This window comes from Phacochoerus africanus, chromosome 3, assembly GCF_016906955.1.
Source record: "Phacochoerus africanus isolate WHEZ1 chromosome 3, ROS_Pafr_v1, whole genome shotgun sequence".
NCBI lineage: Eukaryota > Metazoa > Chordata > Mammalia > Artiodactyla > Suidae > Phacochoerus > Phacochoerus africanus.
The window spans coordinates 98,326,139-98,351,447 of NC_062546.1; the positions used below are offsets into that span (position 1 = coordinate 98,326,139).

A 25,309-nucleotide genomic window follows, 5' to 3' on the forward strand; every position below is an offset into this window, starting at 1 on the left:
CTGAGACCACGCCCTCGCCACCTCATTCTGGCCTCTGGCTAAGGGCTGGAAGGGACCAGCCATGACGTAAAATACAAACATGGTAGGACTCCCATCCCTATGAGCATGTGTGTGGTCGGTGCCACCAGGTAGAGATCTGGCCGCAGCTGCCTTGTCCCGCCCTGCATCTACACCTGCTCCTCCTTCCTCCCCTTCTCCCTCAGTGTTCACTGCATGCTCTTTTATGGCCCTCATGGCCCAACCCAACTCAGTGCCCTCTGGTAAGCCTGCACTGTGGGGAACTGTGCTCTGTGGTTGAAACTCTGGCTCAGAAAATCAGCTTTAAACCCTGAGCTTGGGGGTAAGGCCACTCAGTCATCTCTGGAGCATGTGATCCAGCCTCAAATGTCCACAATTCACCTGTCCATGGCCACGGCAAACAGCATCCTTCCCACCTGCCCAGAGGAAAGTGGATGCAAAATAGCTGCTTCTTTTCTTCCCTGACATGTTTTTCCTCAGGTTTAAACATATGGATTACTGTGGTTCACAGACTCAGTGACGACCAGAAATTAGATGATGTGACCCAGAATAATTTCAAAGGTGGGAAATTAGAAATGGTGGCTGGTGGAGTCACAGCCCAAACCAAGCAAGAGGCCTGGCCTAGGAAGCGGTCAGCAGCCGGAGCAAGTGAGTTCTTGCTAATTCTGCACTGGGGGACGAGCCAGTGGCGTCAGGCCATTCAAACAGCATCTGCAGGGTGGGAGGCGTAGGGTTACATTCTGCTCCCCGCCCTTGTCAGCAGGGCTTCACTCTCCATTCTTTGTGCTCGGGTCAATCAGTGTGACCTTCAGAGGTCACCACCCTTCCTCGCTCCCCAGTGGTCTCCTTTTACCCCAATCAGCGTGTCTTAACCCATCAGTTAAAATGGCCGAGGTCATTTGAATTTGACCCAAGTTGATGATAGTGGGACCCTCACTGTCTGACAGTTGCAGGAGGCCTGTGGGAACTTCTCGCCAGTTCTGGACAGGTTCCCACTGGAATCTGCTGCTGATTGTGCAAATCTGGCCAACCCAGCACTGAGTTTGCAAGAAACCACCTGGTTAACCATCTCTGAGCCGCTGCTCATATGACCTTCAGTACTGTTAGAGAAACAGCGTCTGTTTCAACCTTACCTACCTGCTCATTTTCTTGCATTTCTCTGACAAAAGAGCCCGTTTGCGTCTTTGCTTATTTCTCTTCTTCCTGAGATATCAGGGGACTTCCTGTGACCTGTGCCAGGGTCCAGGCCATGTCCCTTTCCACTGGGAGTTTGTGCCCTGGAGACACTAAGGAGTACCAGGAGCTGTTACAAATCCTTGTTGATACAGGCAAAAGGTGCTTTGTGGGTGTCAGGGTTTTCTCAGAAAGTCCATCTGGGGTCCTATAAGGCACTCATGAGGGTCCCCAAATGTGAAGGCCACAGCTTCATACCCTAGCTTTCCCAGATGAGCCCATAGTTGTCCGTAATTCGGGCCATACTTCCTCCCAAGGCTGTCCTGATTATGTTGATCTCTCCACTAACCCTGTCTCTGCTTAAGTTAGGCAGCCCTGGGGATCAGAGCCCCCATCGCTGTGTCTGGTAACCCAGGGAGCCTTCCTGGTGGAGGGGCTACTCTTCCATCTGACTCCTTCACGTGGTGACAGCCTCAAAGTGTCCTGAGGTTGGGGGAGAAATCAAAGGTCAGAATGCGGCATTAGCCACGTGGGATTCACACAACAGAAACTCCAGAAAACATTAATTTATTAACATCCCCTAAAGAACACAGAAACAAACTTAGCAACCCTGTCAGACGCCATGATACCAAGTGGCAGCACTAAGACCCCGAGACAGCCAGCGTCACATGTCAAATAGGAGAGTTGCTGTTGACAAAATAAAAACAACAGTAAAAATGACAGAAGTTGGTAAACGTGTTTCCAAGTCTCTGGGTGTGAGTTTCACGTGTGTCCTACGTGGTCACTGAGCAAGGCCACAAGCCCATATAACCACGTGATGCCCACCCAGGCCACAGCGCCCACACTTGCTTGAGCTGAGATGAGGACATGCACATCCTTTCCGATAGCAAAGGCTTTCATAGGAAAGTCTTAGGGGACAACCACTATTAGAAATCTATATATAGAGATACCATATGATCCAGCAATCCCACTCTTGGGCATATATCCAGACAAAACTTTCCTTAAAAAAGACACATGCACCCACATGTTCATTGCAGCTCTATTCATGATAGCCAAGACATGGAAGCAACCCAAATGTCCATTAACAGACAATTGGATTAGGAAGATGTGGTATATATACACAATGGAATACTACTCAGCCATAAAAAAGAACAAAATAATGCCATTTGCAGCAACATGGATGGAACTAGAGACTCTCATCCTGAGTGAAGTAAGTCAGAAAGAGAAAGATAAATACCATATGATATCACTTACATCTGGAATCTAATATAAGGCACAAATGAATCTTTCCACAGAAAAGAACATCATGGACTTGCAGAACAGATTTGTGGTTGCCAAGAGGGAGGGGGAGGGAGTGGGGAGGCTGGGGAGCTTTGGGTTAATAGATGCAAACTATTGCCTTTGGAATGGATTAGTAATGAGATCCTGCTGTGTAGTCACCTATGATGGAGCATGATAATGTGCAAAAATAGAATGTGTGTATGTATGTGTAACTGAGTCACCATGCTGTACAGTAGGAAAAAAATTATATTGGGGAAATAACTATTTTTTAAAAAAGTAAAAAAAAAATGTGCCCTTGCCATGAACTACTTCAAAATAAAAGAAATCAAGTGAATTCAGGTAATAAAAAAGAAAAGAAAAATCTCAGGGGGAAAATCAGAGTTTGTTGAATTTTATTTTCTAAGGCCCTGAACTCTTGGAGAATGAGTTAAAAAAACCTCTGATTCCTTGGCCAGCCCAGAAATTAAACTCATCCTGGGCACCTCTGTGCACTGAACCTCCTCTGACCCCAGCTGCTATCCCCCCAGCAGACCTGGCACAGCCACCTCGTTGTTGAGAATGGCCAGCTGGGTAGAGATTCCTGGGACTGGGCCCTGACCTATGACCACAGGACCTTGACACTTCTGCTGGGATCAGGTCCATCTTCCTTGGGAGGGTTAGACATGGCCACACTCAGAGAGGAGAGAGGTGTCCTGGCTCCTGTGTCACCTGGTATCTGCCTACATACAGTCTGGGGAAAATTACTTCCATTTCATCAGATTCTGTGTGCTTCAGAGTATGTGGCTATTAAAGATACTCTCAAATCCAGAACAGTGGCTTTCCCAACTCATTCTTTTCCTTCTAAAAGAACCTGAAAACCAGTTGATCTACTTCTTGGCTTGTGGGCAGAAGGGGACCCTGTAATGATCTGTTATGAACCTGCAACCAGGCCTGCTTTACAGCAGCAGGAAGACACTGATGAGCTTCAGGGATTTCTGAATCAGCGATGCACTGGCTCATTGCACTGTGGAACAATGTAGTTTGGTGTCCTCTCTCTCAGCAGTCAGACCTGTCACTGCCCTGGCCCATCAGGTTAAGGCCGTGAGTTTCAGACTCAACATTTCTGACTTAGAAGGGAAATGTCAGTGATGTTTCTTTTGATGGTAAAATGAGTTCCAAAGACCTTCATTGCCTAGAAATGCTTGGAAGCCTAAACCTGACGGCTTAGACTTGCAACAGCTGGTTCTGAGCCTGACAAATTGCGACAGCCCCACGTGTCCTGGCTGGAGCATCGGTTCTTCATCGTTGGTGGTAACCCAGAACTCTGACTCCGAAACTCAGGGGGTTTGGGTTGATTGGGAAGCGTCAGGGTTCTTCTTGCCAGTGAAACCGACACAGCCCCCCAGGTGCCCGCCCGCCAGCGGGAACTTCTGTTCAAAATGGCTGTAGAACCTGACACAGGAACATTCATGCTGTTAGTTCATGAACTCTCTTGGGAGATCCAAGAAAAATTAAACCAGCCCTAACTGGCCATAAATGTTTGAGGAATGAGGACAGTAATAGATCATTATGTGGTTTCTGAGCTTCTTTCACTGACTCTCAACCTGAGTCATTGGACTCTAGCGAGATGTCCTGGCAGCAGAAGGCTGATGTGGGCCCTCATTGTATTTTCCTCTCCAACTTCCCGCCGTTCGCCTCACTAACATCTGCCCTGTCGGGACTGTTTTGCCACCGTGGCTGCAATGTCAATAAGGAGGAGTTACCGTAACTTTTGATGCGAATGAATAAATTGAGGGTGAAAATTATCCATGAACGTCGGGCTTTGCTACGGTCGCATTCACAGAGCTGCAGAATTGTGTGGACATGGAGCAGGCCTTGACAGGAGGCTCAGAAATGAGCTGGGGAATTGGATGGTTTTAATGCAGCTGTCCTGTCAGTTTTCTGTTTTAAAAAAATGTATTTTTATCCTCCTTTCCCCTCATCTTGCCAGATAATTATGATAAGCTTTTTCAGTATAATTTAGGTTGGGTTGATTATCCAGACCTGCTCCCCTCTGTAAACACAGTTAAAGAGTTGCAAATTTTTTTTCCAGTTTCTCGAGCTTAGAGCCCAGGCAGGACTTATCTGTCATTCAAATGCAGAAAATGTTTTTGAAAGCAGCCGGCATGTTCAGAATTCAGGGGGAGTTGGTTTAGAATGGAAGTTGCTGCGAGACTATGGGGAAGAGAACAGGAGACACAAGTATTTGGGGACTGTGTTCGAGGAGCAAGCATCTGTACAGTAGAAACAACCAGTGAATTTGAGGGGCTGAGTCCCCAGCTCCATGCTCCGTGTGTGGGCAGGTGGCACCTCCCTGGTGCTCCTGGAGCTCAGCTGCCAGGGGGCTGGCGGTGGTCTGAGCATTCAGCCCTCCTGACAGATGGATGACAGGTGAGTGTGTAAAGGGCTCAGGCAGGAGCAGACACTGCCTGACCTCAGGGACTCTGCTCCAGGTTGCCTCTTCCCGACCCCATCCCTCTGCGGCTTCCTCCCTAGGCTTAGCCTCCACGCTGGAGGGGACCTGACAAAGGGGCAGCGTCTTCCAAGAGCCCTTTGCATCCTCGTGGACAAGTCAGGAGCAGGGCAGGAAACCAAGGCTGATGAGCATTAGTACCAAGGGCTTGGCTAAGGGCCTTCCTGTGACTTTTTCTCTCGTTGTCTTTAAGTGACCCTTGGATTCTGCTGTTGCCCTCATTTTGCAGAGAGTGGGGAGCTCAGGCTTAAGCTACTTGCCCAAATCCTACCACGCCTGGATTTGAGCAAATCAGCCCTCCGAAGAGAGTGATAGACACGGTCCCCGTAATCTCAGCGTTTGTAAAAGGCCACGAGGCCGAGGCAGATGGAGCAGGACGTGTGCTCAGGACCAGGTGGGGGGGTCTTAGCTCAGAGCTGCCTGAGGTCTGGTCCCTGTAATTTAGGAAGGACGGTGTGGATAAAGTATTGAGAGTGGTCCTCCTTGGAGAGGAAGGGCCTCGGGGAGGGGTGGGGGGGGCAAGCTGGAGGTGCCATCTCCCCAGGAACAGGGGTCCCTACACACTCACCAGGTGGGCCCAGCACAGCTGATGGGACCCCACCATCCATCACTGTGTCTCTTCCAACTCTGAATTGCGAAGCTTCCTGCCAAATGGGATGAAATCGCCAGGGTTTTCATTATGGAAACACAAATTGCCGGAGGCAGGTTCAATGCCAGGGAGAATCATGCACTGTGTCACAAACATGGCATTAAAATGCTGAGAGGCGTGCATCCGTGCAGCTGCCGCTCTCTAGAAGCACTAACAGGAAGACTGGCGTCTCCACTCCCAATGTCGCTGCTAACCCAGGAGGCCAGCTGCTTTGGAGATTGAAACAATATGGGGGCAGCCAAGCTGCCACAGCCTGGCACAGACACCTCTGGCTGGGTTTCAGGTCAAGGACTATATAACGTGTTAAACCAGAATCAATCTGGGATCCGAGGGCTTTAAAAATGAATTGCGATCCGGGCGCTGCCCTAAAACCTTGTACCAGTTTGGTTTCCTGTGAGCAAACCTGACGTGTGATGTATTTACAGAAAGAAGAGCGATACCCTGGATGTGATCTGTCAACGCATAATTGTAACCAGGTTCATCTGTCATCTTCTGACAAATGTGATTTGCCTTTATTAATATCCAAAGGGGAATAAATGAATAATGGCCAGGCCTGGGGATATTGATCAAAATTCAGTTCTGTGGCTTAGAAGCACTGAAAATGGGTATTTACAAAGACTCAGGGTCTGAAACAACCATGCATAAATCGAATTTTCCAAAGTTTTTTTCTTTTAGAAAATAAGAGTAAACGTAACATTTGGCTATGAAATACTTTAATATCTTGACTTATATAATGAATTTCATACACAATTGAGTTTTTTTCAAGTTTGTGTATCAACTGAACATAATACGTAATGTGTTTTTGAAGTCACTGTCCTCACCCCCAAAGCCCCTCTGATGGACATCTGTCACCACACTTGCTTCTGGGCACCGTAGTCACTGTTGTGTGTGATTTTCCTGCCAGACAGTGGCCCCTGGAGGGTGTGGTTCCCATCTCAGTGTCAGCCAGCAGGTGAGGGTGGGACATGAGTGCTGGGCAGGATTCCAGGGGCTGAGTGTGGGCAAGTGTGGGACAGCATCCCTTACACGCAGCCAGGGAGATGGCAGGCAGGACCACTTCTCAGATAATCCCTCTCAGGCCCCCTTCCAGGATTCAGCTTTTAAAAAATGGGAGCCGCAAGACAAGTTCAAAAAATCAGTTTGAATTTTAGACAATTCATCTATTGATATCATTTCATTTTCAGTTATATTGAAAAAGTAACATAAGAGCATATGGGAGTTTGGAAGAAAAAAGTTTTTAAAAGTGTGAAAATGTTACCATTTAAATATCTTTTTCCTTTTCTTTTCGATAGAAGTATAGTTGATCGACAGTGTTTCAGATGTACAGCATTGTAATGCGGTTACATATACATATAAATGTATGTTCTTTTTCAGATTCTCTTTGATGAGAGGTTATTACAGGATAATGAATATAGTTCCCTGTGCTGTACAGCAGGTTCTTGTTGTAAATGCGTCTTTGGAAGGAATTCTAATCCTCGCGAGACAGTCCACCGTGAGGCAGATTCAACCAGAGAATGTCCCTAGGGTCCCCAGCATGGCCCAAGGCCTCCTTCCCCCCTTGTCCCCTGTGGGTTGAAAGTCCCTGCACAGTGGTGTCCACAGGATGCCTCGTCCCCCTGGGCACACAACAGTCCCTGGACGCGGCGACCAGAGTTGACACAGGGTCGGTGCTCAGGGAGGCTGAGGGGGTCCATTAGGACTTTAGCAGAAATGAACTTAGCACATTTCCATTCTGAGCCCAGATTTCAATGCAGGGAAAGGAGTGTTTTCAGAGGAATCAGAAAAGGACCGTGGGCATGTCGAGGAAAGACGGCAACAGTAAAAGTGCTGAGGACACGCGCTCAAAGGCAGACCCTGATCCCAGGCCCATCTAAGCCCGGACTGGCTGCACAGATGGGTTCAGCAAACAGATGAGCAGTTAGGGTTGACATGCAGAACAGGAGTGAAGTCGTACTTTGGATCCAGGCCATCTAACTCCAATAAAGGAGAAAGCTCGCATTTTGGGCTTTACTGATGACTGTTGAAAACCAAGTGTTTCTATAATCTCTTTAGTGCTTATAAAGCACAGAAGCCAGGCTGGCTGAAGAAAATCTGGAAAGAACAAAAGTTTAAAGAGGAAAAGAAAACAAGGCCATAATTCCTCCAACTGGGGACAGTCCCTCTTGGCATCTTGGTAAATGGCCCCCGGCCTTCCCCCGAGCAAACAAGGATCATGAAGACCCCAGGGCTTTTGCATCCCACTGTCTCGCCTCGTGTTACACCAGGACTCTCCACCATGGCTAAAAACTAACTCTGTGCCGTGATTGTTCCATAATTTATTAACTGTTCTGCTTTACTGAGGTTTTTGAAAATCTAGGCTTGCCAGCCTTTTTTTAAGGGATAAAAATGAAGCATCACTACTTACCCTTGAGTCATTTGCATAAAAGCCAGAAAAAAGGCACAAAATAACCGGCACCCTTGTTAACCCCTGCCTTGTCAAACAAAGCCCCTCACACTCAGGTAGACACCGGCCCTGGAGCAGGAAGAAGCCCACTGTGATGCCAGAACACCCAGAACCAGAACTTCTGGACCCAGAACCCCCAGGGTGAGCCTGGGCCTCTGCATTCTTCTTGAAGTCCCCAGGGTGTGGAGGCAGGATTTAGCAAATAGAGATACAGGATGCCCTTGTAATTGTGAACTTCAGAGCCACAACAGGATCTCAATTTTTGGGTTATACTACAAAATTATTCTTTGTTTATCTGAAATTCAAGCTGACTGGTGTCCTGGATATTGCCTGGCCGCCCTCCCCAGGGACTTCTAATGCCCCTGTGGAAAACCACACATCAGACACAAAGATGGTGTCTGGTTTCTGTACCTTTCACTCCCATCTCTGAGCCAGTTACCTAAGCAGTAACTTAAGCTGCAAAGGCTAGTTCTTTCTAAGCTTTGTAAAATGCCCTTTGCTCTGTCTTTAAAATTGTATTTCCAGTTTAAACATGGGGAACATATGTGAGAATTTGACACTGTGTTCATTTGGATTTTAGATTTAAAACATAGCATATAAAATATAATTAATGTCCCTTTTGCAGTATATCATGTTCAAGTTTAACAGCAGACAGGTAGGGTTTCATCCCAAAGCTTTCTCATATTTAAATAAGAAAGTCTGCTTTTACTTCGGCATTTCTTAATCTCTTTTCTGAGTCCAGAGAAATTCAAAGTGAAATGTGTGCTGCTCTGAGTCAAAAGTGAATTCCTGTGGAAGGTGATTTTGTAATTTGTTTGCACCAACAAACCGTCACTTGATGACTATCACCTGGTTTGCAAGCCCGGGATGAGGGACCGTGGCCCATCCATGGCCCATCCTCCTCTGTGAGGCATGAAGGCCCACCCCTGCCTGCTGGGCTTCAAGGGACATTTAACTCCTAGCGAAAATTCTGCAGACTTTAGGGCAGCTTCTTCTGGGACCTGATCCTTGGTCCAAAATAAAATTATGAGCACTTTTACAGATTTCAAAGAAAAGCCATTAGTAATCGTTCTGGCGGAGCAGCTGCAGCTGAAACGGGAAGGAGGAACATCAAGAGCTAATCAGCGTCTTTGTCCTCTTGAAGCAGAGCTGAGCCCCCAATCTGTGCAGCTTCCAGTCCTGTCATTAGGAAGCTGCTGGAATGGAGACCTGAGTGCTTTCTGCAGAGGGAAACTTAGAGACTGGAGAAGAATCGAGAAACTGGGTGAACTGTCAGATTGCCAACCTCCGTGGATTGTTCCTTCAGCGAACTGAATTCCTGGGGGTCTCCTGGGTGCCCAGAATAGCTGTTGGTGTCACCCCTCCCACCTGCCCACGGACATGGCCCACAAACTGCTCTGTGTGCTGTATCCTGAATTTTTTCTACCCTCAAGGGGCTTTCTGATCAGGTACAGGGGCAGGAAATACCTTCAGCCTGCCCTCCACCCTGTCTCCATCTTTAAATAAACAGATAATGGGGAGAATTTCTAGCAAGACTGAACAGAAAGTTCTCATCCAGACAGAGGAAACCCCTGGCTCGAGCCTACCTGCTGGGCCCAGACAGAGACAGAGCTGAGGAAAGGCTGGGAGGTGTGGACAGAGCACACAAGGTGGGAGCTGTGAGTTCAGTGCTATCTGGGGACTTCCTGGGGACTGTGCCTGGAGGCAGCCTCTCGGTAGCTCTAAGAACTGCTCCCAACACAGGGGGTTGCAGTCAGCATGTATGTGACTTTGGCAAAGGGTACGTGTAGCCAGCCACACGTCTGGGTGGAAAGTCACTGCTAGTCACCAGGAGCAGGTATCTTGGTTAAAGGTTTTAGCGCTTTTCTAAGTAGGAGAAGGTGGGAGAAACTATGTTTGTAAAATTTGAAAATTTCTAAGTGAAGACCTGGTCACCACTTCACGCAGAGCGCAGGTGCTCGTCCCTCAGGGGCTGTGGAAGGTCAGGACATCAGTGGCTCATGACTTGATGACTTGATCCTTGTGGACCCTGGTGGCAAGCGACCTTCTTTAGTTGGCGATAGGAGTGGCACAGAGGGGTGCGTGAGCCTGCACATGGTGGTGGAGCGAGGCCAGGGCCAAGGCCAAGGGGGCAGAGCCGGGAGATCCCTGGGCTTGGATGGAAGGAAGAGAGAAGAAATGCCCGTCAGAGGAACCCACCCTGAGGAGGCCCAGACGGGCAGCGGCTCAGGGTGGTGGTGGGGCCTGGGCAGGGTCAGACTTTGGAGCCTGGGTTGAATAGCAAATGCCTCACATGCTGCGTCCTCCAGCTCAAAACGTGCTTCCAGACCCAAAGGAAGTGGGCGCCGTCCCACGTGATGCTCTGGGGGCCTGTGTCCCCAAGGCTACAGCACCACCGCCCCCCCCCACCCCTTCCACAATCTGATGGCTCCCTTTCTTACACGTAGAGATCTGCATAGATTTCACTGTAAAAAGGGATTGTACTACTAAAAATCAGAAATCACGACCCCTGTGGGGACTGCAGGTGAATCCCTGCTGCCCTCTGGGCCTGCGGCTGCTGTGTTAAGGACAGAGGTGTCCTTCCTGCCCCACCCACGGGAAACAGTGGGGAAACAATTAAACACGTAAATAAAAACCCCACATGGAGCAGGACATGCTGCAGAGAGACGGGCACAGTGGATAGAAGCGTATTGTTTCATTTTCTTGGTATTTATGAGGTAATAAGAGTCCTGTGTTCTTTCAAACCAAGAAATCTGGTATTTTCTTAAGCGCAGTTTCCCTTTTCATGGATAAACCTTGTTTTCCCTTCTACCTACTTACTACTTTGAAGCCTTAACTGTTTCTTATTATTACTTCCAAGCGGGCATGATTTAAAGATAACTTGCCCCCTCAAAAGATGTAATCTGGGAGTTCCCGTTGTGGCTCAGTGGTTGACGAATCCGACTAGGAATCATGGGATTGCGGGTTCGATCCCTGGCCTCCCTCAATAGGTTGGGGATCCGGCGTTGCTGTGAGCTGTGGTGTAGGTCGCAGACACGGCTCGGATCCCACATTGCTATGGCTGTGGTATAGGCCGGTGGCTACAGCTCCTCTTCACCCCTAGCCTGGGAACCTACATATGCCACAGGTGCGGCCCTAGAAAAAGACAAAAAGACACCCCCCCCCAAAAAAAAAAGATGTAGTCTGTTCTAAGAGGGTTTAGAAACACAAAAATTGTACATATGTACTCGCCGCTCTTTTCTGAGTCTTGCAGCGGGGTGTTTCAGGTCAGCTCTTTAAGAAGTGAGGGCTCACTCATTGCTGATGCCCCCGGACAGCAGGATGCAGCTCAGTCTTGGAGTCTGTTCCTTCTGAGTCGCAGTCACTCAGCCTCTCCGGGCCGTGATTTCTGCATCCATCAGGCCAGAGGGGACCAGTCCTGCCATAACCACAGATTGGTTAGGCCAGTAAACTGAGGCAGTGAGACCCGAGGACCTGTGAAAGTGCACACAGTTTCCTGTATCACTTTGCTTCTCCACTTCTCTGAAACCTGGTGGTACCAGGACCCGCGGGAGGCAGACCTGGCAGAGCTGTCCAGCCCTGGTGCTGATCCTGAACCCAAGGTTGAACTGTATTCAGGGGGAGAAAGAAGAGAGTGAGATGGTGTGACGGCACTGGGTGCACGCTGGGTGGATACTGGCAGCCGCACAGGAAGGCATAGTCTCTGGAGGGTGAGGGACCAGGCCCAGGGGTGGATGTGCCCACACGAGACCTGGCTGGCATCTTAGACCCAGCACTTCCTCTGCGTCCTCTGATGCTGCCTCAGAAGCTCGGACTTGAAAACCTCCACCACCTGGAGTGGCAGGAACTAGCGGGGGATCAAGTGACTAAGGAAAGTTCCACAGAACCATTTTCCACAAAGCCTCGAGACATCCCCATGAGCAGGTAGAAAGTCAGCTGTGTGTGGTCAGTGTAGGAAAGCCACGTCTCCTTCAAACTACTGCTGTGCTGTCACACTGTCATGCTGCCATCACACTTCCATCACACTGCTGTCACAGTGTCACCTGCCACACTGTCACAGTGCCATCACACACTGTCACCTGCCACACTGCCATCACACTATCACACTGCTGCATTGCTGTCACACTGCCACACTATCACACTGCCATCACACTGTCACCTGCCACACTGTCACACTGCCACATTGCTATCACACTGTCATCATACTGTCGCCTGCCACACTGCCATCACACTGTCACACTGCGGCATTGCTGTCACACTGCCACACTGCCACACTGCCATCACCCTTGCCCTGATCCCTGCCAGCTTGTTTCTTTACTTGGGACCCGACTTTGCTTGGCAGTTCTCCAGAACCATGACATGGTCTCCTCTCATCCCCTACCCACTGTCTGCTCTGGTACTGGCAGTTCCCACTCTGTCCCAGCAGGGGCCCCACACGTTGGGAGGGTCTCTGGTTCCCGCAGTGAGGGCACTGGCTCCCCAGTGACCCTAGCCCCTTCAGGTGGCACAGCCCCTTTGCTGACCTCTGAAGACACAGAACTTCAGATTACCCAGCTCCCTGAGCTGTCACCACATTGCTGGGCCACACGTTGGAGACCCAGTAAAGGGGACATTAACCCATAAGGTGACTTCATTGGCAAGTACCATAAGCTCCGCAGGGGAAGGCAGTCCACAAGAACCCTGTGACTGAAGGGTTGTGTTTCTCCCAGGGCCTGGGGCTCAGAGGTATGAGGGGCACGCAGAAGGGCCAGTGCAGTTTTCCAGGGCCTCTCATCCATGGCAGCTTCCATTGTTGCTGATAAAGCATGATGGGAACTGGAACACGGCATCGGATGCAGGCACTCCTCATTTTACAGAGCGACTCATCTCACACGTGTAAACCACGGGGCTGCCTCCTCCCCACGGGCTGTGACCTGCTGGGGGCAGTAAAGGAGCTGTGGCCGCAATGCCCAGGGTCCGCACATGTAGCAGGAGCCACCCTGTCATCACCCCAGCCAGGCTGCTTCCTGGGTCCCACTGTGTCACATCAGGGACAGACGCCTCCTCCCCAAAGCACCAGCTGGGGCAGAAGAGAACCAACCCATGTTCATGGTCTCAGCAAGCCCGGTAGGGCAGCTCTGGGGCCCCACCACTGCCAAAGTGGCACCTTGCCCAGGGAGCTGTGAGAAAAGGGGATGCACCTCATGTGTCCTGGGACACTGAGGACGTTGGGGTGACAGCCCAGGGCCTGCCTACACATGTGAGTGAGACATACCTGCATCTACGCTCCCAGCTCTGAGTGGGCATCAGGCAGAAACACAAGAGCTGAGCTTCCAAGACAAGTGGGTTAGAAAAGGCAGGATCGAGGCCCTAATGACAGCAGCATGCTCCGAGTGACGCTCAACAGCCAGGAGGTGAAACCAGGAGCAGACATGGGGTCATTCCCCCTTAATCAAACTCAGTGTGTTTGAGTGAAAGTCTTTCTGGAGCAATGCTGCCAAGGCCTTGCTCTGTCTTGACCTGATACAGGACAGACCAGAGGTGAAAACGAGGCCAGGGCGTCCACACTCACGGCCCAGGGCATTCCACTCACAGGCCCAAGCTGCCCTTCGCACAGCCCTGGGTGGCACTGTGAGTGGTGTCCTGAGACCATGAACCTTGTGCCTCCCGCGAAGGTGGGGCTGAGCGCTACCTCCACCCCGTCCCTGTGGCCACACATCAGGCATTTTTGTCATGCATGCTTGTGATTCCACCATGTGATGTTAGCTCATCATCCAAGTTCACATATTAAAGCTTGTCCTTTGCTTCGTGTGTGTATGTAAACCAAGGAGAACAAAAGGGGTGGGAAATCGAGGGGTTGTTCTTTTGGTTTACTCTCCTAATTCTACTCCAGCCACGTCATGTGGACTGTTTCCAGGTTGATAACACTGACTGTGTGACTGCTGTCTCCATGGCAACCATATTTAATTAGCACTGTGCACCCTAATGCATTAAACATCCCCACAAATGAAAGCAGGGCCGTCTCTGGCTCTGTATTGTACTTAGTGTGGTCATCCAACCAACCAGCTTTGTGGTCAGTGGCTCATTAATGGAAAAACACGACTTCAAATGTTCAGAAAGTGCGCTCCAACGGGTGCAGAGAACTATGTGAAATAACTTGAGTAAGCTCTCTTGTGAAATATCTACGCCACTCCAGACAGGCATTCCTTACACAGATGTCCATGCATAACATCTGTATCCTAAAGGCTGTGCCTGGGATGAAATTCCAGCACAGACTGACCTGCGAGGTGGCCACAGCCCCCCAGCCTCCCTCATGGCCAGACCTCCCGTCTTCCCTTCTGAACATCCTGTAAACCTCCTGGAAGTGGGAGATGCCTATTTGCTGAACTGAAGACAGTGCAAATGTAGTGGGTTGATCACCATGTCCTAAAACAAATCCCCCAGGACTATACCATGGTAACATGGTATTTAGTGCTGCTGGAAGGATGTAATTACTGAAATTTTTGCCCAAAGCCTATTCATGAATGTTGGAAGCCTGTATAAGTGCATGTGGAGTCTGAATATGTAATTTTATGTGGAATTATACTTACGGAATATGTGCCCAAATGGTGGCATATCTATAGCTATGTATTAAACTCATCTGAAGCTCCCCGTCTCCACAGGGAGACCCACTCTCTGCAACCCCCACTTGCCCTCAGTGTGGGGCAGACAATCACCAGGCATCCAGCAGGGCTAAGCACCCCCCAACCCCTTCACCACCCAGCAGCACACATGGGGCCCAGAGCAGCCTGCATAGCAAGACGCCTGGCTTGCCCAGCGGAGTACAGGATGAAGGCCACAGAGGTGTCCATGGCCAGCGGCCCAGGGTGAGCTGGACAAAGAGCAAAGCACCTCCTTGTTCTCACCACCCCATCTGAGAATGGAGGGCCCCAGCTTGATGACCATGTCACTCTGAGAAACCAGTCTGCTTTTTCACTAATCATAGAGTGAACAATTGAAAATCAATGACAGCGACCTGAAATGCTCTCCCAGCAGAAGGAAATGAGATTTGGACAAAACTGACCTAAGAAAAATGAATATTAAAATTAGAGCAGTGACCACAGGTTTGAATATTGCTCGATGAGGCCTCAGATGAGACAGGACTTTGCAGACCTCAGAGAAAGCCTCCTCGAAGGCTTCACTGGCTGTAAATAGTCGTGGGCCGAGTTTGCAGAACCCTGTTCATGCCAAGGCTAGTGAGTCTGAAGGAAACTCTCCCACGCAATCCCTGTGGCACCTCCATGGGGGGTGCAAAGAAATAACACCACAGGGCTGTTCTCAGAGAAGGTGATCGTTCCTGAGGTTTCCGCCAGAGCACCAGCTCTGAGCGGCGGCATTTGAACAAACAAAAAAGCATGTCTCTCTTGTGTTTGCATGCCTGTGGTGGGGAGTGTGGGAGAGTGTTTGCGTGTCTGCCGTGGGCAGTGTGGGAGAGGCGCTGTGAAAACTGTGAGCTACACCAGCAACTTATTAAAGAGTGATTTTGTTTCTCTTTGCAGAGGAAGAGGGCGGGGACCTGGCCCAGCCGGGCATCAGCTTTCCGGGGCCGGCAGAGGAGGATCTAGGTAGAGTACGCACCCCAGCCTGGCCGCTGCACAGATTAGACGTGACCGGACGCTCCAGGCTGGAGTGACCATCTGCACGTCCATCACTGGTGACCCTTCCCCGACAAATGTTCAAAGCATATGTTCGACTTTAAGTAAGATGCGGTGACATTTTTTTTTAAAATAGTAGTTTGTGAACATTATGGAAGCTTTAGGTGAGAACATGGTTGCTCCAGATCATCACAGATTAACTGTGATGGCAGTAATTAGCCTAATTATTATTATTAATTATTAAGGCTGTCATTAACATAATTGATACATGTCCACACGTGTAAAGCGATATATCTCTCCTTATCTCCTTTGTGACTAAAACTGTAAGTAAATCTAAGGAAGGGAAAAGCTTTTTTATTTGCATTTTTTCAAGTAACTGTTACTTGACATAGAAGAGCTGACTTCCCTGGGCCAGCCCAGCGCCAGCCCAGCACCAGCCCAGCACCTCTGTGGTTTGGATGCTGAGTGCAATTATGCGCTTCCTTCCAAAGATGCTCCCAATCACTGTCACGTTCTGTTTTCCCCAGTAGTAGTTAAAATCACGTGGAAATTTTATGGAAATTTTATTTCTATGCTGCCACAGTCACAGTGAAGCTGGAGCCGTATCTGGCCGTCACCGTTTGACATGAAGGCACGCTTACATAAAATGGGGCAAATGCTTCTGTTCAAAATGTGGAGCTGTGGATAAATTCAACGTCAAAGAGTTGAATGAAATCAACATGAAACAGTAACTGAGAAAATACACACTCCAGTGGCTCTGGGTTCCTGGCCCGGCATCGAACATGGTTATTCACCAGCTGAAAACACTTCCGGCTGCCTTCCCAGCGTCTGCTGGCCATCTGCTGTTTGATTTATATTTAAATTTGAATTTTTCTTAGCTTGTATCAGATCTTTAGCCAATGAATCTGTTGCTCATTTGATTGGCTTCAAAAATAATATTGAAAAGGGGTTCCGTCGTGACTCAGCAGGTCAAGAATCCAACTTGTATCCATGACACAGGTTTGATCCCTGGCCTTGTTCAGTGGGTTAAAGATCCGGTGTTGCCTTGAGCTGTGGTGTAGATCACAGACGTAGCTCGGATCCCACATTGCTGTAGCTGTGGTTTAGGCTGACAGCTGCAGCTCTGATTTGCCCCCTGGCCTGGGAACAGGTGCAGCCCTGAAAAGCAAACAGAAGTTGGGGGGGGGGCTCTAAATATTGCCTGGTCCTCCACTTGTGCTGCTGCCCCAGCTGTGGTGGTGTGTGCAAGGAGGGAAAAACTCTCCATTAGCCATCAGGTGGCAGGATGGACGGAAGTAGCCAGTGGACAGTCCTCGTGGGACTGGGTGCAGTGGTGCCCCTGGTGTGGGGGTGGGGAGTGTGGTGTTGGGGGGGTGCTCGCTGGGGTCAGTGGTCTCTATCAGCCCCTTTATGGGAACATTGCAGCCCAGCCTGCCTCTCATTGGTCAGTGTCTCCTGGGGAGGGGAGGGTTTAAATACAGGTTCCCAAAGGGCTTAGGGTCTGTAAAGTTCCTGTGTGATTCCAACACACACCTCAGGTCAGGGACACGGATGTGAAGTTTGTGGAAAGCTAATTTATAAGAAGGTTAGAAAGGGAGAGGGAGGAGAGAAGATCTATGTTATGTTCCCAGTTATTATGCTGACTAATTGGCAGCAAATACCCTAATTTTAGACATTTTATTTTCCAAACTGGGTTTTCCAGTTTCCTCACCTCTAAATCGAGGGATTGAAACTGGACAGGTTTTTAAGGCTCTTGCAGGTCTTGGATTTATGGCTCCCCAATTCTCTCTGCCACGTTAAAATTAAAAGCACTTTATGACGATGTTAAGGCCGTAACAGTGAAGTGAGTCATGCTCATTTCCAAACACCAAGGGCCTTTCACAGCGCGGTAGAGGTCGAAGTCGTAAAACAGTTCAGGAACGTTAGCCTCCAGTCCCATTCAAAATACCAACCTTCTGTTTTTCCAAGGACTTCAGTCTTTAAAAACTTCAAGGAAGGATGGGTGACATTTAGTGAAAATGCCCAAATTTTCTTTAGTAATGGACAAATAAGTAAAGTGATCTTTTTAGAAATAAGAATATCACACCTCGTGCCTATTACATGTTAGGGCGTGCGCGGTCTCTGAAGTGCAAAGGTGTCACGCATGAAAAGCAATTTTATGATGAGGAAAGTGGCCGTGGACAGAGGAAGAGAGAGGTTTCTATAAAATTAATTTAAAGTCAGTGATAAAAGCGGGTTAATGCAGCACATTCAGCATGACCACAATGGAAGGGAAAACCCACTTTTTCCAGAAGAAGCGTTTTAAGGGAAGACCTCAGACACACACATATTAAATTGCTTTACTAGTAACTTTTGTGACATTGGCTCATTATAGGAGATGTGATTTCTAATAATGGCTTTTCTTCATCCCTCAAATGTTATATTTAAGTCCATTGTAAAATTGGTGAGTTCTAAGCATCTGTGGGGACTGTTACATTGAACTAAATGTTACACTGGCAAGTCAATTGCCAAGTGAGAAGAAAGAAGCAGACTAAAGGATCCATCAGAAAATATAAGGCCGATAGCGTGAGACACAGGCAGCCCTGAGAAGATGGACACATTGTGCAGTTTTAGAAACACCTGAATATAAAGTAATGTTTAACAACGCTTAAAGCCTCCTATAGGACTGGCACATGTTGTGAAACTATTTTTATATAAAGGACATTACTGGCCTCATTTTAAGATCTGCACACCATTTACATGAATGTCTCGTAGTAAGTATGACACAGAGCTAATTTTAAAGGAACCCCCCCGTTTAGATATTCATTTTTGTGTCCTTTTATGAACACCCCTAGAGATATATATCGAGGTGTAACTGTAACTTAATGGGTGTCCACCCTTATTTCCTTCAGAGAAATTTCTGCAAGTGTCTAGAAATAGTGGATGCAGTGTCTTACCGAGGATCTGTCTGGACGGTACCAGTGTAACCATTTACTGCACCCTGTCCCCCTCCTCCAGGGCCCTCTCCTTGCCACCCCCACCTTGGAGGCCCCTCGGGACCTGCAGTGCCCCCGTGGGAATCCAGACACCACAGAGGGCCCTCCTCCCAGCCAGGACATGGCATCACTGTCACATGCTGCAGAGGGTAAGGGGGGTCTGACATGGGGAAGGCTAAGTGCCAGCTAATCAAGGGGACATTCCATGTGACGGTGTGACCATGTCATGCTAACACTTTACAACAAATCAAAATCAATTTTAAAGTTACTCCTTCCATCTGTTGGAAATTAGGAGAGTGGGATTTTTCACCCGAAGTTCTGGAATGCATTCCCGAGCTCTTCTGCTTAACTATCAGCTTTTACCTGCACGGTTTCCAAGCCTGGATGCTGCTGAGTAAATCCTGGTACCTTCTTCCCCAGTTTTCTCCCTTCCTCAGGCAGTAGATCTTTATCAATCTGTTCATGCCTCCATGAGTGCGTGGCTAGGTCTTAGCGCGTTTGGGCCACTGTAAAAGATGCCTCCTACCAGGGGCTTATAAACAGCAGACACCCACTTCTCCTGGTTCTGGAGGCTGGACATTTAGGATCCAGCAGCCCAGCCCTACCCCTGACAGGTTCAGCATCTTCTCACTGTGTCCTCAGGTGGAAGAGGGGTTGGGTGCTCCGTGGGGGCTCTGTTGTGGGGACTCTAATCCATCCATGGGAGCCTCATCCTCACGACCTCACCACCTCCCAGAGGTCCCCTCCTACATCATTGCCCTGGAGGTTAGGATCCAACATGTGAATTTGGGGGGAACACAGACATTCAATCTGTAGCAGACGACGTTCACGCCCACAACAACGACCGAGCATTTTCTCCTCTGTAGGCAGTCCCCACGTGAGTGACCAGCCAGCTCCCTAACTCAGCAACCCCCACCTGGTGGAAGGGGTAGAAAAAAAATATGTTCCTGCTGTGTATATAAGAGAAAATGAATTCAGGGCAGTTAGACTGATTTGGGGCTAAGAATTCAGCCCCGAATCGAACAGATGCAGATGAAGGAGCCAGAAAACGTGAAGAGGGCGGCACAGGTCAGGGTCAGGGGGACAAGCAGGTTTCCAGAGACAGAGGGACAGAAAGTCCCTTCCTTCCTGGCTGCCAGGTACCCAGGGGACATGCATGAGGGGTGGGCCCTTGGGGGGTGGCTGGCGGACAGGAGGGAGGGGAGTGGGAGGGGCCAGCTGCAGTGGGCAGGACTTCGAGGGTGCAGGGTCACCCCTGAACTCTACTTACAGCTCCCATCAGGACCTTAAAGAATGCACTCAGAAAATCAGGAAAAAATGTGCTTTCATTTTGAAGCCAGTGCTGCCTGAGCAGCATCTTCTGGAAGGTACAGGTGGAAGGGGGCTGCACACAGACCGCTTCCCCTCTGGGGGTTCTGTAAGGTCACATGGTGACCAGGAGCAGTCTTGCTCTTGCTCTGCTGGAGCTGGTGGGACCAGCCAGGGTGTGTGGTGTGTAAATACCTGATGAACAGAATCGGGGGCGCTATCTGGCCCTCAGGCTCCCCCCAGGGAAGGTGCGGGGGCTGTGAGTACAAAGGGGACCCAGTGCTACCCTGGAAGCCTCAGTGGGCCAACCAGCAGGATTCCCACCAGGCTCCACGGGGAGGAAAGAGATGCCCCAGGAGGAGGTGGGAGAGGGACCCTCAGGTTCAGGCCCATTGCTGCGTCATCCGTCAGCTCCCGACCAGGTTTCTCAGCCTTCATGCTGCAGCCACAGAGGATGCTCTCAGTGTGACAGTCCCCCCCAGACCCCAGGTGTGACAGTCCAAGGTGTCTGCACACATACCCTCGACAGAGCCACCCTAGCGCAGGACTACTATTCAAGATCCTCCCCCTAAGAGGCACTGAAGTTGAGGGTTTCTGTTGAAAAAAAAAAAAATACAGAAAACAAAAAGAGACTTAACTCTCAAGATTATATTTTTAGAGTTCCCCTCGTGGCACAGTCCTTAATGAATCTGACTAGGAACCATGAGGTTGCCGGTTCAATCCTTGGCCTCGCTCAGTGAGTTAAGGATCCGGCGTTGCCGTGAGCTGTGGTGTAAGTTGCAGATGCGGCTTGGATCCCACGTTGCTGTGGCTCTGGTGCAGGCTGGTGGCTACAGCTCCGATTAGATCCCTAGCCTGGGAATCTCCATATGCCACAGGAGCGGCCCTAGAAAAGGCAAAAAGACAAAAAAAAAAAAAGATTATATTTTGTCTCTGAAATCATTTTGTAAAACCACAAAGAACTAATCAAAAAGGAGCTAGGTGAATTTCTTCTAATTAAACAAGTAATTTTATTTTTTGCAAATTTGACATCGTTTTGTTTTCTTCCAGATTTTTTGTGAAATAACTGATGTAAGTTTGAGGTGTCAAGCCTGATGACCTGGCTCATATAGGCCATGAAGTGATTACCCTAGTAATTTAGTGTCACCATCTCCAATGGGAACAAAATTAAAGAAATAGGAAAGATCTCTTTTCCCCTGTGATGCAAATTCAGGATTCACTCTGTAAACAACGTTATGCACAACGTAGAGCAACGTTAATTATGTTAATCTTGTACATTACAGCCCTAGTGCTTAGCCATCTTATAACTAGAAGTTTGTATCTTCTGACCACTGTCACCACCATTCAGGGACATGACATTATTGTGGACGGCGTCCCAGCACTGTATTTCCATCCCCACAACGCACTCCTTTTTAAGTGGCAGTTTGTACTTCAATGTCCCCCTCTTATTTCTTTCCACACCCCCTGCCCCCTGCCTTCTGACCAATACCTGCTTGTTTCTCTTTATCTACAGCTCTGTTTCTGTTTTGTCGTATTTATTCATTTGTTTTGTTTTCATTTATTCATTTTACTTTTTAGATTCCACATATAAGTGTGATACAGTTAGTCCTTGTGTGACTTATTTCACTTAGCATAAAACCCTGTTGTCACATTTCATGTTGTCACAAATGGCAAGTTTTTATATATTGTTGCATTGCTTATCCATTCTAAATGTGATAGTTTGCATCTACTAAGCCAAAACTCCCTGTCCATTCCCCTCCCTCCCCCTCCCCCTTGGCCAGGACAAGTCTGTTCTCTATGTCTGTGAGTCTCTTTCTGTTTTTGTAGTTAGGATCATTTGTGCCATATTTTAGATTCCACATATAAGTGATATCATAAGGTGTTTGTCTTTCTCTTTCTGACTTACTTCACTTAGAAGAGAATCTCTAGTTGCATCTATGTTGCTGCAAATGGTATTATTTTATTATTTCTTATGGCTGAGTAGTATTCCATTGTGTATATATACATCTTCTTCATTCATCTGTTGATGGACATTTAGGTTGTTTCCGTGTCTTGGCTATTGTGAATAGTGCTGCAATGAACATTAGGATGCATGTGTCATTTCTGACTAATGTTTTTATTTCCTTCATATATATATCCAGCTGTGGAATTGCTGGATAGTATGGAAGTTCTATTTTTAATTTTTGAGGCCCCTCCATGCTCTTTTCCATAGTGGCTACACGAATGTACATTCCCACCAATAATGCCTGGGGGCTCCCTTTTCTCTACGTCTTCACCAAAACTTGTGATTTCTTGTCTTTTTAATGATAGTCACTCTGACAGGTGTGAGGTGATGTCTCACTGTGGTTTAGTTTGTGTTTCCCTGATGTGTCTGTTGGTAAAGTCAGCATGTGAACGTGAGATTGTGGCGCAAGAGAACCATTTATGGCTTTGAAGTCTCTTTGAGAAGTCAGTGCAGTGTAGACCTGGTCTGGAGGACAATGTGTGGATATCACAAGGGGGTGGTGGTGGAGGTGGAATGATGTGCTGGGGCACAGTGAGAGGACACTGATGGTGGAGGATAAGGAGACCACAGACCCCACATTCCTGGCCAGACACAGGGAGGGTCTCCTCCGCCTTCTGACGCTCTGGGGTCTGCAGAGCTTCTGCTCACTCCTGCAGAAAATTTGTCTCGAAGGAAGCAAGTTATTTCCACACACACACACATGTGAGTGTGAATAACATGTGAAGTCTTCATTTCACCTTTCAAAACCCTTCCTCCTAAAATGACACTTATACTGCAACAGTGACTCAAGCCAGCAGCTTCTATAATAAGTGAACGGCTTTTGTACTGGGTGCCATGGGCTGGGGTGGAGACCGACGTGGGAGGGAAGGAAGGTGATGGAAGAATTGGCTAATAATAAAAAAAAAATCCAGCTATTTAATGGGCCATTTCCTGAGTCAGCATGTACTTTTCATTTCATGTTTCTAATGTTTATATTTACATGACACTGTAAAACCATAGGCTGCAACCCATTCAATGGATCATGCATTCACATTACTGGGTCACTACCAGCAATTTTTTTAGCCTGTCACTAATTTTACTTATTTTCAGATTAGCAGTCTTGAATGCAAAGAGTCTCCAAGATAAACTATTTTTTAAATTTTATTGAAATACACTTGATTTACAGTGTTGTGTTAATTTATGCTGTACAGCAAAGTAACTCAGTTATACTTTTTCAGACTCTCTCCCATTATGGCTCATCACCGGATATTGACTATAGTTCCCCGTGCTCCTAAGAGGACCTTGGTGTTCTACCAGCAATTTTTTAAATAAAAAAGAACAGGAAAGGGAGTTCCCATTGTGGCTCAGCAGAAATGAATCTGACTAGTACCCATGAAGGCACAGGCTCAGTCCCTGGCCTCACTCAGTGGATTAAGGATCCAGCATTGCCGTGAGCTGTGGTGTAGGTCGCAGACACGGCCTGGATCTGGCGTTGCTGTGGCTGTGGTATAGGCCGGCAGCTACAGCCCTGATTCAACCCCTAGCCTGGGAACCTCCATATTCCGTGGGTGTGGCCTTAAGAAGACAAAAGAAAAAAAGAACAGGAAAATCTGGAATGTATGGAGTAGAAAATATCAAGGTACATCGTATAAAGCAGGACAGGTACCACTGAAGGACACATCAGGGGACAAGACCAGGATTATCTGACCAAATGTTGGTGTGTGTGTGTCTGTCCGGTGTGTGTGGTGTGAGCATATGTGGTATGGGGGTGATGTATGTGTGTTGTGTGATATATGTGTGTGTGTGGACTAGGTTCCAGTGTAATAGGTGTATTGTGTATGGACACAGTGGCCCTGGGCAGTGGATGAGGGGAACCTCTGGGTGCCTGGGTGGAAGCCCCGAGCAGCACTGAGGGGTGACCCCAAGTGCCCGGGGACCCACGTCCACCTGATCTCCCTGTGCCCTTTGGCACCTTGTTTATTAAGCATAAGGGGGAAGCAGTGAGAGGACGTCTTACATCCTGCAACAATTAGGACGAGTAACCTGAACATATAGCCTTTCACAAGCTTATTCACATTTAGTGTTTGACCCGTGTTAACATTCATCAGCTTTACTATAGCCGCTGTGACTGCCTTACCACCCCGCTGTCACCAGCTGGCCTCTACTAACCAGGTGTGAAAGGATGAATTTCAGGGCCATAGGTGTATCCGTGGAGACTGTCTGTGGGGAAAGTGGGCACTAGCTCACTGACGGACATCTGGCTCTGGGTGCATCTAGAACACCATTTCCAAGGCTGCTAAATCCACTGGCAAGTTGCAATCACTGAAACAGAGACTTGCGACATTGGGTTGTTGTTGTTTTGGGGTTGATTTGGGGTTTTTGTTTGTTTGTTTGTTTTGCTTTTTTCGTTGTTTTTGGTAGCACCTGTGGCATATGGAAGTTCCTACACCAGGGATTGAATATGAGCCACAGCTGTGGCAAAACGGGATCCTTAACCCACTGCACCAGGCTGGGGATCAAACTTGCGCCTCAGCAGCACCCTGAGCCGCCACAGAGACCACGTTGGATCCTTAACCCACTGCACCACAGCAGGAACTCTGAAAGATTGGCTTTGCATCCTGCAGGTTTTGCCCCTTCAACTGTATGTGACTCATAAGCCCACATGCATTCAGTGAGTCAGAAGTCATCAGGATGTGTCTGTCTCATTGTGTGGATGGAGGACTAAGCAAAGCAGGGCACTTGCTCAGAGAATGGGGGACACTTGCTGGTCTGTTTGGTGTCAGTGTTTTTGAGTCTGGAATCCAGGACGTGGGAAATGAAAAGTCAGCCGGGAACAAGACCAGGATTATCTGACCAAATGTTGGGATTCTAGCGGAGATCTGTTGCTTGTGAAAAATAAGTAGCAGATACACTGGGGTTTGGGGGGAATGTTACCCATATTCAGTGGTTTAGCACGCCACTGTTGTTGCTGGCATCAAGACTGAGAAGATCCTTGGCCACACAAGGAGGTGAGAGAGCACCAGGAAGGGGACGTGGCGTCTCTGGGAACCCCCTGCATGTGCTCCCTGTTTCTTTGGGCACCTGGTTCGGGGAGTCTAATCCCACAGCCGCCTCAGTGTCCCCAAGACTGACTGACAATCACGGAGATAAAGAGACTCATCCCAGGTTAGTGATGAGCCAGCAGCCACTCTGGACCTGAACTAAACCACTTTCCTACCCAGCACATCTTCCTTCCCCAAGAAATAAAAATTTCCTGTCCCGTGTAGCTAGCTTGTAAACAAAAAGCAAACATTGCACATGACACCAGAAATTGAACTGTTACATAGGTGATAAGAAACGGAGTCTGGAATAAATGTTAAACTAGCAAGTCCATG

General features: G+C 48.5%; 1 protein-coding gene across 1 annotated transcript in view; it reads left to right on the forward strand.

The window, feature by feature from the left end:
* Positions 1 to 25,309, forward strand: part of DLGAP2 (DLG associated protein 2) — a 657,437-nt gene that overhangs the window by 509,964 nt on the left and 122,164 nt on the right. The window contains exon 5 of the mRNA XM_047772228.1: positions 15,573 to 15,638. Within this exon, the coding sequence (XP_047628184.1) occupies positions 15,573 to 15,638 (66 nt within the window). The remainder of the gene's footprint in view (positions 1 to 15,572; positions 15,639 to 25,309) is intronic.